Genomic DNA, 13,860 nt, shown 5'->3' with positions numbered 1-13,860 from the left:
AGTTTCTGAAGTGATGTGAGTCTCTATGGTTATATGAGTGCCTAAAGTTATGTAAATGTCTATAGTGATGAGTGTCAATAGTGATGTGAGTTTCTAAAGTGATGTGAGCATCTAAATCGATGGGAGTGTTTTAAAGAGATATGAGTTTTTATAGAGATGTGAGACTTTCTAAAGTGATGTGAATCTTACCCGTATGGAGTGCTGCTGTGTCTCTTGCTGCCGGTCTTGGTACGGCTAGTCTTCAGCTCTCCACTCATGCTCATGTCTGGACAGGAAAGGACAACCACAGTAAGGCACAGCAGAACACTCTCCAGCAATACCAGGCCTTTTCTGCTTTACCAAGCATAAAGGATATTGTCCTTTTCCATTGCAGCCATACATTTCGATATTGTCACTTGGAATTAAACCGGCAGTAGTTGTCCGAAACATACAGACAGCCAGGCTAAATGTCTATCCATACACAGACAGCCAGGCTAATTGTTTATCTATACAAACACCAGGGGTAAATGTCTATCCATACACAGACACCATGGCCTAATGTTTATCTGCACACACACCCACGGGGGGTAAATATCTGTCTATACACAGACACCAAAGCTAAATGTTTACCTACACACACACCAGTGGTAAATATCTGTCTATACACAGACACCAAGTCTAAATGTTTATCTATACACACACCAGGTGTATATATCTGTCTATACACAGACCACAAGGCTAAATGTTTATATACACACAGTCTATGTTGCTACCAATCAGCATTAAAACCCACATCTCTGTACACCAAGTTACTTTTATCACAGCCCATCAGCTCACTGGCATGAAAACACATGTCACTGGTTATATCAACTTACTGTGGCACCCTCACTTTTGTACATAGAAACACACACACACACACACACACCGTCCCCACGGTTCAATTATACAGCCATTTGATTACAACACATGCCAGAGCAGCTCTCCCTTCATTGCTTGTGAGAGGGGATGTTGGATCAGAGAGGGAAGAAAAGAGAGGCCCATTCTGACATGGACAGATGGGAGAGGGGACTGGAGCGTGACTGGGCCGGCTACAGAGAGAGCGGTGATGGGGCTGTGAATTGTGATTTGGGCAAAAGGCGTGTTTGTGTGTAAAATTGCGTGTGTGTGAGTAGCAATGCCCCCTCCCCTTCCCACACCTTAATGAAGCCATTTTGCCCGTCCACTAGAGACCGGATGTGACTTAGGTCTGTAGTCCCACTTCGGGGTCCCCCTGCTGGGGTTAGCAGGGTTGGTCACACTGGCAACGTGGATCTTAGCCCCAGGCCCTAGGTCCCAGGCCACCCCCAGTGCCCGGTCTAGCCTTTCACAGTGACAGGAGATAAAACTGAACTTTGCTGCCTAATTGCCCTCCGTCTGTTACAGGAAAAATAATAGGCTCTCAGTCTGCCAAGCAGACGCAACATACCCTGCTGTCCACTGCCCACAGCCACTTAAACCTGGACCACTATTGACTCACATCTGATGATGTAATTACTTAAAAGTTTCCAGTCGCCGGTGGACGTCGTGCTATGTAACGTAATATGATGTCTAGAACACTGACATTAGGGCAGACCCTTTATCTACCATCCACAGTGGTACTCATTAAACACATTAGACACAAACAAGCCAATTAGAAACAGTGGTAGGAATATGCCATGGTGAACAGTAAAGATGCCGTTTTTAACCACTGGTTGTAATAGCAGCACAGCTGAGTCAAAAAAGGTCCCTGAAAATTGTATACCGTGTTGTGTTTGTACATTTGTGCCATTGCTATTAAATTAACAGTCACTTTAAAACGTGGAAGCTGTTTCTAACTGAAGTATGGAAGTTATTGTACTAAGACCAAAATGGTCTCAGACTGCATTCAAAATGATTTCACCCAATAAGAATCAAGTGACAATAAGCAAATAGTAGCCCTGAGATAGTATTGCAGGTCAGTAGCATCCCTATAACATTAACCACACGGGCTACAGTACAGTGGAGTGCCTACAACAGAGCTGAGGGAATACTTTACATAGGGCTGTGTATAACCAACTACACCATAAAGCCTTTACAGAGAGTGGCCAGACCCTCTGCAGGGGAGGGGGGATATGCTGCTTGGTAAACACACTGCTACACAATGCAATTAGCTTTCCCTATTGCTTTCTCCATTCAAATACAAAGCAGGACGCCTTTCAGTGTTAAAAACATCTAAAAAACACAACCACAAAGCATTCAATGTCTGCAGGGGATTCAACATGATTAACACGCCAATATTTTGTACTTTGTCGTCAATGTGTTTTTTTGTTTGGCTGTTGGACACACTTTTGGAATTGTAAGAAACCTGCCCAGTGTTGAATGTGTTGTTTGAAATACTGTTGAGCGACCTCAGCCTAGATGAAAATCATCCCTCTCCTAAACCTTGTTGTATAAGTTCAAATAACCGTCAGTATGCTGCTCAATTTACTTTGATTTGACATCTTACAACTCTCAACATCTTATCTTGTCATGCCCTGTACTTCCTACTCAAAAATGCCTTTGTTGTTCTTCATCAATTCAAAGTTCATTCAAAGTTATCTCAGTTCATGTTGCCAAAACCACAGAGGTAAACCTTCTACATATTTAAGCACTTTAATGTCAATATGGAAGTTATGAGTGATTACCACCTGACAATATCCCAACAACGCATAGTAGTCTCTTTTTAGGTGCCATTGTTGATCCCTCTTATTGCCAGATACTCATCTACTCTGCTGGCGTGTTGGAAACAGCAGATGACAAGAATCTTAGATTACTTTATATGACCCCTGGTGGTACTGGTATGTGTGACTCGTCTATCATGTCTCTGAGCTAGGTGGATGACAAAGGATCTGAGCTGGATGGATGACAAATGATCTGAGCTGGATGGATGAGAAAGGATCCGAGCTGGGTAGATGACAAAGGATCTGAACGTTATGTATGACAAAGGATCCGAATTGGGTGGATGACAAAGGATCTGAGCTGGATGGAAGAGAAAGGATCTGAGCTGGGTGGATGAGAAAGGATCTGAGTTGGGTGGATGACAAAGGATCTGAGCTGAATGGAAGAGAAAGTATCTGAGCTGGATGGATAAGAAAGGATCTAATCTTGGTGGATGACAAAGGCTCTAAACTGGATGAGAGAGAAAGACTCTGAGCTGGATGACAAAGAAAGGTTCTTAGCTACATTAGGTGGAAGAGAAAAGCTGAGCTGGGTGGATGAGAAAGCACAACCAATGGAGGCACAAGAGTCGAAGATCCGCCAAGATTTATGTCTAATTCCCAAAGTTTCCATTTAAGTATAATAAGTCATTAATATCTCATTTTAAATGTTACACAGATTGTCCCCTATAATGAAGAGTAATTAATTAAATTTATTTAATTATAAATGCAATAAAAATATGTTGTTTTCCTTTTTTTATTTCCTCTTTGGGCTCTACTGAACTGATATTTTTAACTTGCCAATAATATGTATTTTGAACAACCTGGTCCAAAGCTTATCACATTTACTCACATCTATATTTACTTTATTTTTATTTTTAGATTAGGGTAGTCTGCTTTACAGCAGAACTTTGTTACATAGAATAAAAATGTGAAACATCCCAGGACAAAGTTTACCTTTCTAGATTTTCTTCTGATTCACCCAGAGATTGACTGAGCAAAGAAACCCAATAAAATACTGTGATATAACTTCTCATTTAGTTCTGAGTCGGTACCAGATACATATTTAAGTAACAATTACTTTCCACTGAGTTTAAACTCCAATGAATAGAAGTACTGTATTTGAGTAAAAATGTAAGGGTGTTAACAGAATCAGCTGGCCAATAGAAAGGTGGCAGGCTGAGGGTGGAGGCTCTCAGGGAACCAGGGACCCAGGGACCCAGGGACCCAGGGACCCAGTCTCACAGCCAGGTACATACTTGGTTTGTGTGTACTTCTTGCTTATATTTTGTCATTTAGCAGTCTCTTTAATCCAGATGGATTTAAATGCTTATGTTAGAAGACCATGTGGTTTTGTTCTTATGGTAGAAGACCATGTGGTTTTGTTCTTATGGTAGAAGACCATGTGGTTTTGTTCTTATGGTAGAAGACCATGTGGTTTTGTTCTTATGGTAGTAGACCATGAAGTTTTGTTCTTATGGTAGAAGACCATGTGGTTTTGTTCTTATGGTAGAACATCGTGAGGTTTTGTTCTTATGGTAGAAGACCATGTGGTTTTGTTCTTATGGTAGAAGACCATGTGGTTTTGTTCTTATGGTAGAAGACCATGTGGTTTTGTTCTTATGGTAGAACACCGTGAGGTTTTGTTCTTATGGTAGAAGACCATGTGGTTTTGTTCTTATGGTAGAATACCATGTGGTTTTGTTCATATGGTAGAAGACTATGTGGTTTTGTTCTTATGGTAGTACACCATGAAGTTTGGTTCTTATGGTAGAACACCATGTGGTTTGGTTCTTATGGTAGTAGACCATGAAGTTTTGTTCTTATGGTAGTACACCATGAAGTTTGGTTCTTATGGTAGAAGACCATGTGGTTTGGTTCTTATGGTAGTAGACCATGAAGTTTTGTTCTTATGGTAGAATACTATGTGGTTTTGTTCATATGGTAGAAGACTATGTGGTTTTGTTCTTATGGTAGAAGACTGTGGTTTTGTTCATATGGTAGAAGACTATGTGGTTTTGTTCTTATGGTAGTAGACCATGAAGTTTTGTTCTTATGGTAGAAGACCATGTGATTTGGTTCTTATGGTAGTAGTGGTTTTGTCACAACTGGTTTTTATGATTACAAATGAACCTATTCTCCCCCTGCATGTTCTAGTACAGATTTTGTATTGTAAATATTTATGTTTCTGCAAATACATTAATTGATAGGATGATTGGACAAGATACTGTAACAAGATAAATAACATTTAAAAAAAATATGAAATCAGTTATAGATTTTTGCCCTTGGAACTGAATTGGTTGTTTCAGTTTAAATGGTTGAAGTATGTAGTCTCAATAGGCTGGGTGAAAACATAAATATATATATACACACACATACATATCACATTCAACCTGGTCAACCAAAATGATTTGTAATATTGGAGTAATAAAAGTACATTGGGGTTTCCTGTGGGATGGGAAGCCACCTGTTATAACAGGCAGTCTGTTGTATAAAGACCTTTTTACATCAGCCTTTTTCACAAACTGCAACACATTTTGATCACAAAGAAAGCAATGCATTTTTCCATTGCCTACGTCCAGAAGCAATTGAAGAGTGTAGAGGATGATCATAATGACTGTGCTCTATTTAATATGTCATTAATGTGGTGGATGTAGAAAAAAATCCAAGTATTTCGGTAAATCATATTAATGCACCAATCACCTTCCTTGGTCCTGAACCATTAACAGATAAAACATAGTCCCTTTAAATGTATTTGTTTCCATGCATTTATATAAAATAGATTTCAAAAATATTCCCACTCCTTAGACATCTGCAACAGACCACAGTTCTTGCCTCTCCATCCATGATGGTACCTCTCACTCACGAAGAGCTGCCAATCAGTGGGATTACTCTGCTAGGACGACTTACCCACCAGGAGAAGACTCAGACTAAAACCTCCGCGCCCTTGAGGAGTCGGCAGACATTACTTCTGTCTGCTTACTTCCTGCTCTACATTTAGTAATTTAGATAATCTGTATGTGCGTATTGACAATCAGCAGATTATTTGTGCTTTACAAATGTAAATTAAAATGAAAACAAATCAAATAAAAATGATGAACAAGAAAGTTGAAAGGAAGCAAACAATACAATGCAACTGGCATTCCCACTGGGATTTCAGGATGTCTCTTAACGTTCAAAAAACAAACAGACAAACAACTGAAAATAAACAAGCAGAAAGTATTTTTTGCTGGAAATAGAACATGACTATCTCTCTCCAAGGGTGGCCATTCCTCACAATGTTATCTGTGTTTTGTTGTTTTCTGTAGTTATTTAAATGGCAGGCTTCCAGATGTGGCATTAGCACTATCAGGTGGAAAAGCACTTTATGTTGAAGGGTCTGTAAACAGTGGACCCATCTGCACAGAGGACACAGACTGACAGTCTATACAGGAAACCAGGTGTTTTCTTTATAGAGGCAATGCGCGCGCACACACACACACACACACACACACACACACACACACACACACACACACACTCATCACGGTGTACACACCAGTAGGGCAGGCTCCCTGAGAAGATGACATCACCCAGGACACAAACGCAAATAACATCAGCACAGCCCTACAGGCCAATAAACACACAGGCATGTACAAGATGTTCTCTGCATATTCAATTCCTTATGACATTTTTTATTAGTGTAGCACAGCTGGGCACTGAATAACAACTACTGTAAGAAACACAAACAAGCCAGCGTCTGCCTGTCAGTGGGACCAAATTGTAACAGAGGTCACAAGACCAAGGTCACATGAATGAGTCCTAATCATAACCACAGGATTACAAATCTATAATCCCTCCTGCTGTGCACTGTCTGAATGCGGGGAGGTGCCTCTCCCATCAACCTCTACTTCACCCACCACACACTACAGTAAATGCTCATATCTAAAGCCATCTTAATCACATTACCTGGAAGATAGGTGGATACGCATAAACAAAGACATCCTATAGTTTAATTCTCAATTTACCTGAAAAATGTTTTTTTTACTCAGGCAAATGTCATTACTCTAAAACCTAGTGTCAAGAACAGGTCAGAAAAATGCAGGATGTAATAATAGAAATACAGTATGTAGTAATGGAAATAGTGTATTTAATAATTAAAATGATGTATGTTATAATTAAAATACAGCATGTAATATTGAAAATGTATTATGAAGAAATTAGTTCTGAACTGTAGATAGAATGCAAATGTCATTACTCTAAAACCTAGTGTCAAGAACAGGTCAGAAAAATGCAGGATGTAATAATAGAAATACAGTATGTAGTAATGGAAATAGTGTATTTAATAATTAAAATGATGTATGTTATAATTAAAATACAGCATGTAATATTGAAAATGTATTATGAAGAAATTAGTTCTGAACTGTAGATAGAATGTAGTGATGTTTTGCATGTTTTGAGATGACTTGGGGGATCCTGCCCAGCATGGTGCCCTGAGCGTTTTGGATATTCAGAACCACCCACCACACACACACACACACACACACACACACAAAAGGCACAGGGAAAATGAGGGTATCCTGTGGCAACGGGATTGTTATTGCACCGCCGTCTGCCTGTTCACATCTCGCTGACGCAACATGTTCAGTCTCTACCACTATGCTGTTCTCAGACCAGACTCTGTGGAGCTTCCTATCCGCTTTCTCTGACAGCATTCCCAGTCCATGACCTCAGATCAGAACCTGCTGACTGGGTTGTTACTGAAGACATCATAGGCTGAGCCATCACCGGCGTTTACTGCCAACATCACTGTTAACAAGAGGACTAACACAGCGGCATGGCAGGTAGTGGCTGTTAGAGTGGGAGGGAAAATATGGGGAAGAAACTATTTTAACAGAGAGAAAAGGGGACAGACGGAGAGACAAAGACGCGGAGAATCGGCCTGAAAGGCAGGAGAGATATGTCACTGATATCCTGGAAGTGTTGTATTGAGTAAACACACAATCACTAGACAATCCCCCTGGTCTCTCCACAGTGAAACTCTGACCTCCCATTATTTGGAGATCTACAAGGCTTTACAGCATGCAGGCAGAGGCATAGCTTTAATGGGTGCGGTGGGGGGCACAGCACCCATGGCAGCCTATCAGTGGGGCCCACAAGAACGTCTGACATATCGTTGAAAACAATAATTGACAAACTAAAGAAGTTATGTGCCCTTAAAATTTGTCAAGGGCACATTACACAAGCTAAAGTAACAAAACATGAAAATATAATGTAAATATTTCAGCCACTCAGAAGAGGAAAGAAACAGAAAAATGTGATAACTTGATGTAATGTGCCCTTGACAAACATCTTTAGTTAAGTTGTTGAACAGCAGCAACAAGAGAAGATTTATTGACCTAATGATACAATGACAGCAACAGCTTAAGTTCAACAAGGATTTTAGCTGGGGATATTCTATGTAAAATTACAGGACCCCTGGGTAGCACTGCAGTCTTTGCTTTGGTTCAAAACTGCGTGACTGCGGCCAGGTTTCTGAATCCTGGTTGTGGCATACCAACATTCCCCAAGGGTCCAAAGAGGGTGGAAAACTAGCTCAACACAGCTTGGGGGGACAGATGGATGCCAGACAAAGCTGCCTTGTCTTGACACGCTCTAGCAACTCCTTGTGGTACTGTAGGTTTGGCACCCATAAGCCAAATCGTGGTTTTTGGCCATGAAATGCATTCACCTCCAATTTGTGTTTGAATGTGAGAACTTCCTGGCGGAGCTGCTGTGTGTACCTCATTCACTGGTCCCTCATATATACAACCTTGTCTATGCCTTAACTTCTTTTTCCCCCCGCAGATGAAATTAGTAATGTCCAGTTGCCTAACAACCCTCCTCTCAACCCCATCCCCTCCTCCCTTCTTCAGAACATCTCTGGAGATCTTCTCCCATTCCTTATCTCCTTAATCAACTCATCCCTGACTGTCCAAGCTGACTATCTGTTCTTGTTCTTGTAGATGTAACCGCTGACTTTAACATTGAACCATCTGATCCTCTTCTACATTCTCAGGACTGTGTGTCTCAGGCTCTGGACACTCTTGGGTTGCCTCATACCTGGCAGTCTGCTCCTATCAGCTGACATGAATCTGTCTGCCAGCCACGCTCCACTTCTCTTCACACAAAGTGCCTTGGCTCTGTGATATCATTACATGTTCTTTCCTATCATTGCAATGCGGATGAGACTCAACTATTTTTCCCCTTCCCTACTTCTGACACCCAGGTGCCGACAACCATTTCTACAGGCCTGGCAGACATCCTTGCTCAGATCATGGGATTTGAGTGGTGAGTATATCCTATACCTTCATTTATAGTTCATGAATACGTGTAGAGATTTTAGAGTTCCTGTATAGTCATCATTCCATATGAAGGGAGAGGAAAATAGTTTTTTAGCAGCTGATTTGGTTAACAGTTTGGAGGTGTCTTGATCAATCAATCAATCAATGAAATGTATTTATATCAGCAGGTGTCACAAAGTGCTTTTACAAAACACCCGGCCTTAAACCCCAAGGAGCAAACAACATTAGTGTTGAATTTCAGTGGCTAGGAATTTAGGAAGAAACCTAGAGATGAACCAGGCTCAGAAGGGTGACCAGTCCTCTTCTGTCTGTGCTGGGTGAACACATTAAGAGTACAAATAGTAATAATTAATAAATGCACGATGTACTGAACATACTCTGATTAGGGTATGTTCAACAAATCAAAATGTCCACCAATTCACTTATATGAGATGTTGACTGTGTAGTTAGCAAAAGGGTGATGAGAGCATTATTTGCCCAAACCTAACTTGAATGCTAGACGCCAGATTAAAAAAAGGCTGTGGCACACGTGATGACACCGTGGAATTGAATAATCATTGTCAAAAAAGGGGGAAATAGAAATTGTACTTACTTTATAGCTTTAGACAATCTATATAACAAAACATTATTGCTTTAAAAAAAAAATATATATATACTGTTAAGTTAGCACTATTCTTGTAGTGTTTTGTACATAACTAAACCTCATTGGAAAAAGAAATGTCATGCAAACGGTCACACAAAATATATCTGAAAGGAGATATTATACCATACAGGCACATAAATTCCCATGGACATGGATGATGTGACAATGACAGTATATTTTCTGGTGGTTTCAATTGGAGAAAGATAAGATATTCTATATTTTATTCTATATTTTAATATACCTACACTTGTTATAAATTGATATCATAACTCTACAAATTATACTTACTATGAAAAGACTGATACCAACTGTAGACCATTTGAAACCTTGATCAAAGTTAGCTTTACACAGAAGGTTTTAAGTCTTAAACGTTAAGGGTGGTACATCAACTCAATCCTCACCTAGCAAAACAAGAAAACAAAACTTAAAACATACATTTTTCTATAGTACCTAAGATACCTAAATTCCAAAGGATATTAAGCAGCACAATTGAACTGGTTGTTAGGTCCATTGTCCATAACCTTTCTCTGAACATTGATCTAATCCCGCTTCCCACAGTTGTTGACAACCCCAAAACCCACTAAGGCAGTGCCCAGACAGAATGAAGCCTCAGCTGGGTAGAAGGGTCAGCTCTTGCCCCTGGTCCTGATCACTCTCTCCCCTGCCCTCTCCACTCAGAGAGTGCAGACCCTGTGTCTTTATTCTTCTATTGTGACTGGCAGCTCCTGAGCTGCTCCGGAGTCGGATCGATTCAAACAGTCCAGCACTGCAGGAGAACCTGTCAGACAGACAGTCTGAAACCTCAGAGAGCAGTCCAATACCACTCTGTTGTTCAACACACTATCACAGTCACTGACATCTGTCATGCAATCTAATGCACCCATGCTACAGATGCCGCGTACTGTAGCATGTTGACAAAAGTGGTCTCCTTATTTATCCCTGTCTCCTTTTCGCTCTCTTTGTCTATTTCTGTATCACAGGCACAAATGCATGCACTCAGACATACACACAAAACACACAAAATGAATAACATAGTCACATAACACAATCTCATAACACCCACGTCCTCTTAAACACACCTCACCAGTCTCTGGTTAAGCACAGCTGTGTTCTGAGAGTAAAGTGGAGTTCCTGTCATCTCAACTTAGGATCCTTTCACTACTTCACTCATTCCATCTCTCACACCATCTCTCCTCCCTCCTGTTCAGCCTTTCCTTTTTAGACAGGGATATATCTAGCCAGGCACGAGGATGGGTTCGAGGAAAGACAAGAGGAAAGAGAAAAAGAAAGGGAAAAAAAAGGGACCGACTGATTTAAAGAATAGCAGTGAAGAAGAAGGAAAGAGAAGAAGAGGGGTGTGAAAACCGTAGAATGGGGTTAGAGAAAGGCAACAACAGATGGAGGGAGGGGGTCGAAGCAGTGCTAGAGACCAAAGTAGAAAGAGAGAGAGGGACTAAAGTACATACATAGAGAGAGAGTAGGAGATGTAGTATATAGTTGACGCACACTCCAACATCCGGACACTGGCTCACAGACTGGGGTGTACAGACCGTCATACTCACATCGTGGGCTGCGGTTGTGTTCACTCTTGAACAGAGTCATATCAGGGAAACCAAACAAAGAGGGCGGCTTTAGTTGGCAGACTGGAGACACGCCGATGGCTGGACACTTTCTCTGCTTCGCTCTCTGCCTCTCTCTCTCTCTCTCTCTCTCTCTCTCTCTCTCTCTCTTTGTGAAGCTCTTTTCCTTTCTCCTAACGTCCTCTCTCTCTCCCTGTTTTCTCTCTCTGCAGGCAGGCTGGTGGGTTGTGTACTGATGACTATGTTACTACTGAATCAATGACAGCACAGTCAGAGCAGCACCAGCGGTATGTACCATCTCTCCCTCTGCAGGCAGGGTGGGGGGGGGACAGGGGCAACGCTGGGCTAGCCCATTAGCTCCCAGAAGGCAGGGGGTTTAGGGTGAGTGTGCAGCTGGTTTTCTGTCAGAAACAGGAGCCTGGCTCAGGGCTTAGAGAGTCTGCCCAGGGAAGGAGAAAGCTGCCAAGAAGAAAGTGTGTTTGTGTGCCTGTGCGTATGTGTGTGTATGATGGGGTGCGGTGAGTAGAAGGTAACTCTATCCAGCCGTGGGCTGAAGGAGTGCAGGGGGACGGAGGAGCAGGGGTGTGGAGCTGGAAGCTATGAGAGAGGAGCTGAGAAAGGAGGATGACATCTCAATACTGACCACATATTTCACAGAGATGAAACAGTGTGACTCCTCACGACTGACTTTATATTACCCAGGGATGAAACAATCTGACACCTCACTACTGACCTCATATTACAGAGGGATATATCAGTCTGACACCTCAGTACTGACCTCATATTATCCAGGGATGAAACAGTCTGACACCTCGCTACTAACCTCATATTACACAGGGATATATCAGTCTGACACCTCAGGACTGACCTCATATTATCCAGGGATGAAACAGTCTGACACCTCACTACTAACCTCATATTACACGGAGATGAAACAGTCCGACTCCTCAGCACTGAGTTGATATTACAGATATAGAACAGTCTGACACCTCAGTACTGACCTCATATTACACGGATATGAAACAGTCCGACTCCTCAGTACTGAGTTCATATTACAGAGATGGAACAGTCTGACACCTCACTACTGACCTCATATTACACAAAGATGAAATAGTCTGACTCCCCAGTACTGAGTACATATTACAGAGATGGAACAGTCTGACACCTCACTACTGACCTCATATTACACGAAGATGAAATAGTCTGACTCCCCAGTACTGAGTACATATTACAGAGATGGAACAGTCTGACACCTCACTACTGACCTCATATTACACGAAGATGAAATAGTCTGACTCCTCAGTACTGAGTTCATATTACAGAGATGAAACAGTCTGACACCTCAGTACTGAGTTGATATTACAGTGATGGAGCAGTCTGACACCTCAGTACTGACCTCTTATTACACAGAGATGAAACAGTCTGACTCCTCAGCACTGAGTTGATATTACAGATATAGAACAGTCTGACACCTCAGTACTGACCTCATATTACACTGAGATGAAACAGTCTGACACCTCAGTACTGAGTTCATATTACACAGAAATGAAACAGTCTGACTCCTCAGTACTGAGTTGATATTACAGAGATGGAACAGTCTGACACCTCACTACTGATCTCATATTACACAGGGATATATCAGTCTGAAACCTCACTACTGACCTCATATTACACAGGTATATATGAGTCTGACACCTCACTACTAACCTCATATTACACAGGGATATATCAGTCTCACACCTCACTACTGACCTCATATTACAGAGGGATATATGAGTCTGACACCTCACTACTGACCACATATTACACAGGTATATATGAGTCTGACACCTCATTACTGACTTCATATAACCGACATAGGACAGTCTAACACCTCACAACTCATATTAAACAGAGATGGGATATCACACAGTCCCACACACACACACTTACAGAAAAAAGAAATGCATCTCCCATACAACAGTTTATTACTCTGTAATATCAACAACTCATACAAGACACGTGTTTACTTATTTAATTATTCATAAAAAGTCAGGGATGGATATAGTCTGAATTTTGTATTTGACACAAAATTACTCTTGACCTGGCTTCTCTAGTGCTAAGAGTGGAGATCCTTGAAGATAAATTAGATACGAAGATTCTGATTCAGTAGAGACATGGCGAGAGAGGCAGACCAGGGAGAAAAATAAAGGGAGAGAAAGAGAGAGAACGACTCACCTCCCTGTTGTTGGGAGAGAAACATTCATTAAGCCTTATCTAAGACAGGCACTCTACAGAAAGGCAAAAACAAATATATACACAGACACACACACACAAGCCAATGCGCACACACACACACACACATAAACCCAGACAGTGTCCCTTGAGGGCAATGTTATTAGATTCAGGAGATGAAGAGATTAAAAGACAGGTACGGGAGACTACTGCTGTATGTTTCACTCAACATGATTCACCAGTCATTTACTCAACAACTAAAACACGTTGTTTCAATATGGACCCCATCTGTGGGCTCCACAAGAGACATGTAAACCCTCATACAGTATCAACATGGAGGCCATCAGTGGGCTCCACAAGAGACATGTAAACCCTCATACAGTATCAACATGGAGGCCATCAGTGGGCTCCACAAGAGACATATAAAC

General features: G+C 41.4%; 1 protein-coding gene across 2 annotated transcripts in view; it reads right to left on the bottom strand.

The window, feature by feature from the left end:
- The window catches only part of LOC105015999 (RNA-binding Raly-like protein), a 60,117-nt gene extending 48,625 nt beyond the window's left edge, over positions 1-11,492 (bottom strand). Inside the window, exons 1-2 of one of the 2 annotated variants that reach the window (XM_010879539.5) lie at positions 11,201-11,492; positions 190-265 (exon numbers count right to left, since the gene is read on the bottom strand). In XM_010879539.5, coding sequence (XP_010877841.2) covers positions 190-265; positions 11,201-11,240 — 116 coding nt within the window. In that variant the 5' untranslated portion in view covers positions 11,241-11,492. Of the gene's footprint in view, positions 1-189; positions 266-10,717; positions 10,916-11,200 lie in introns of those variants that run through there. The other variant, XM_010879549.5, reaches the window with a different exon arrangement.
- Between the last annotated feature and the right edge of the window lie 2,368 nt (positions 11,493-13,860).

Source organism: Esox lucius, chromosome 2 (assembly GCF_011004845.1).
Source record: "Esox lucius isolate fEsoLuc1 chromosome 2, fEsoLuc1.pri, whole genome shotgun sequence".
NCBI classification, from domain to species: Eukaryota; Metazoa; Chordata; class Actinopteri; order Esociformes; family Esocidae; genus Esox; species Esox lucius.
The sequence above is the reverse complement of the archived record's forward strand: the minus strand, read 5'-3'. Positions and strand labels throughout refer to the sequence as shown.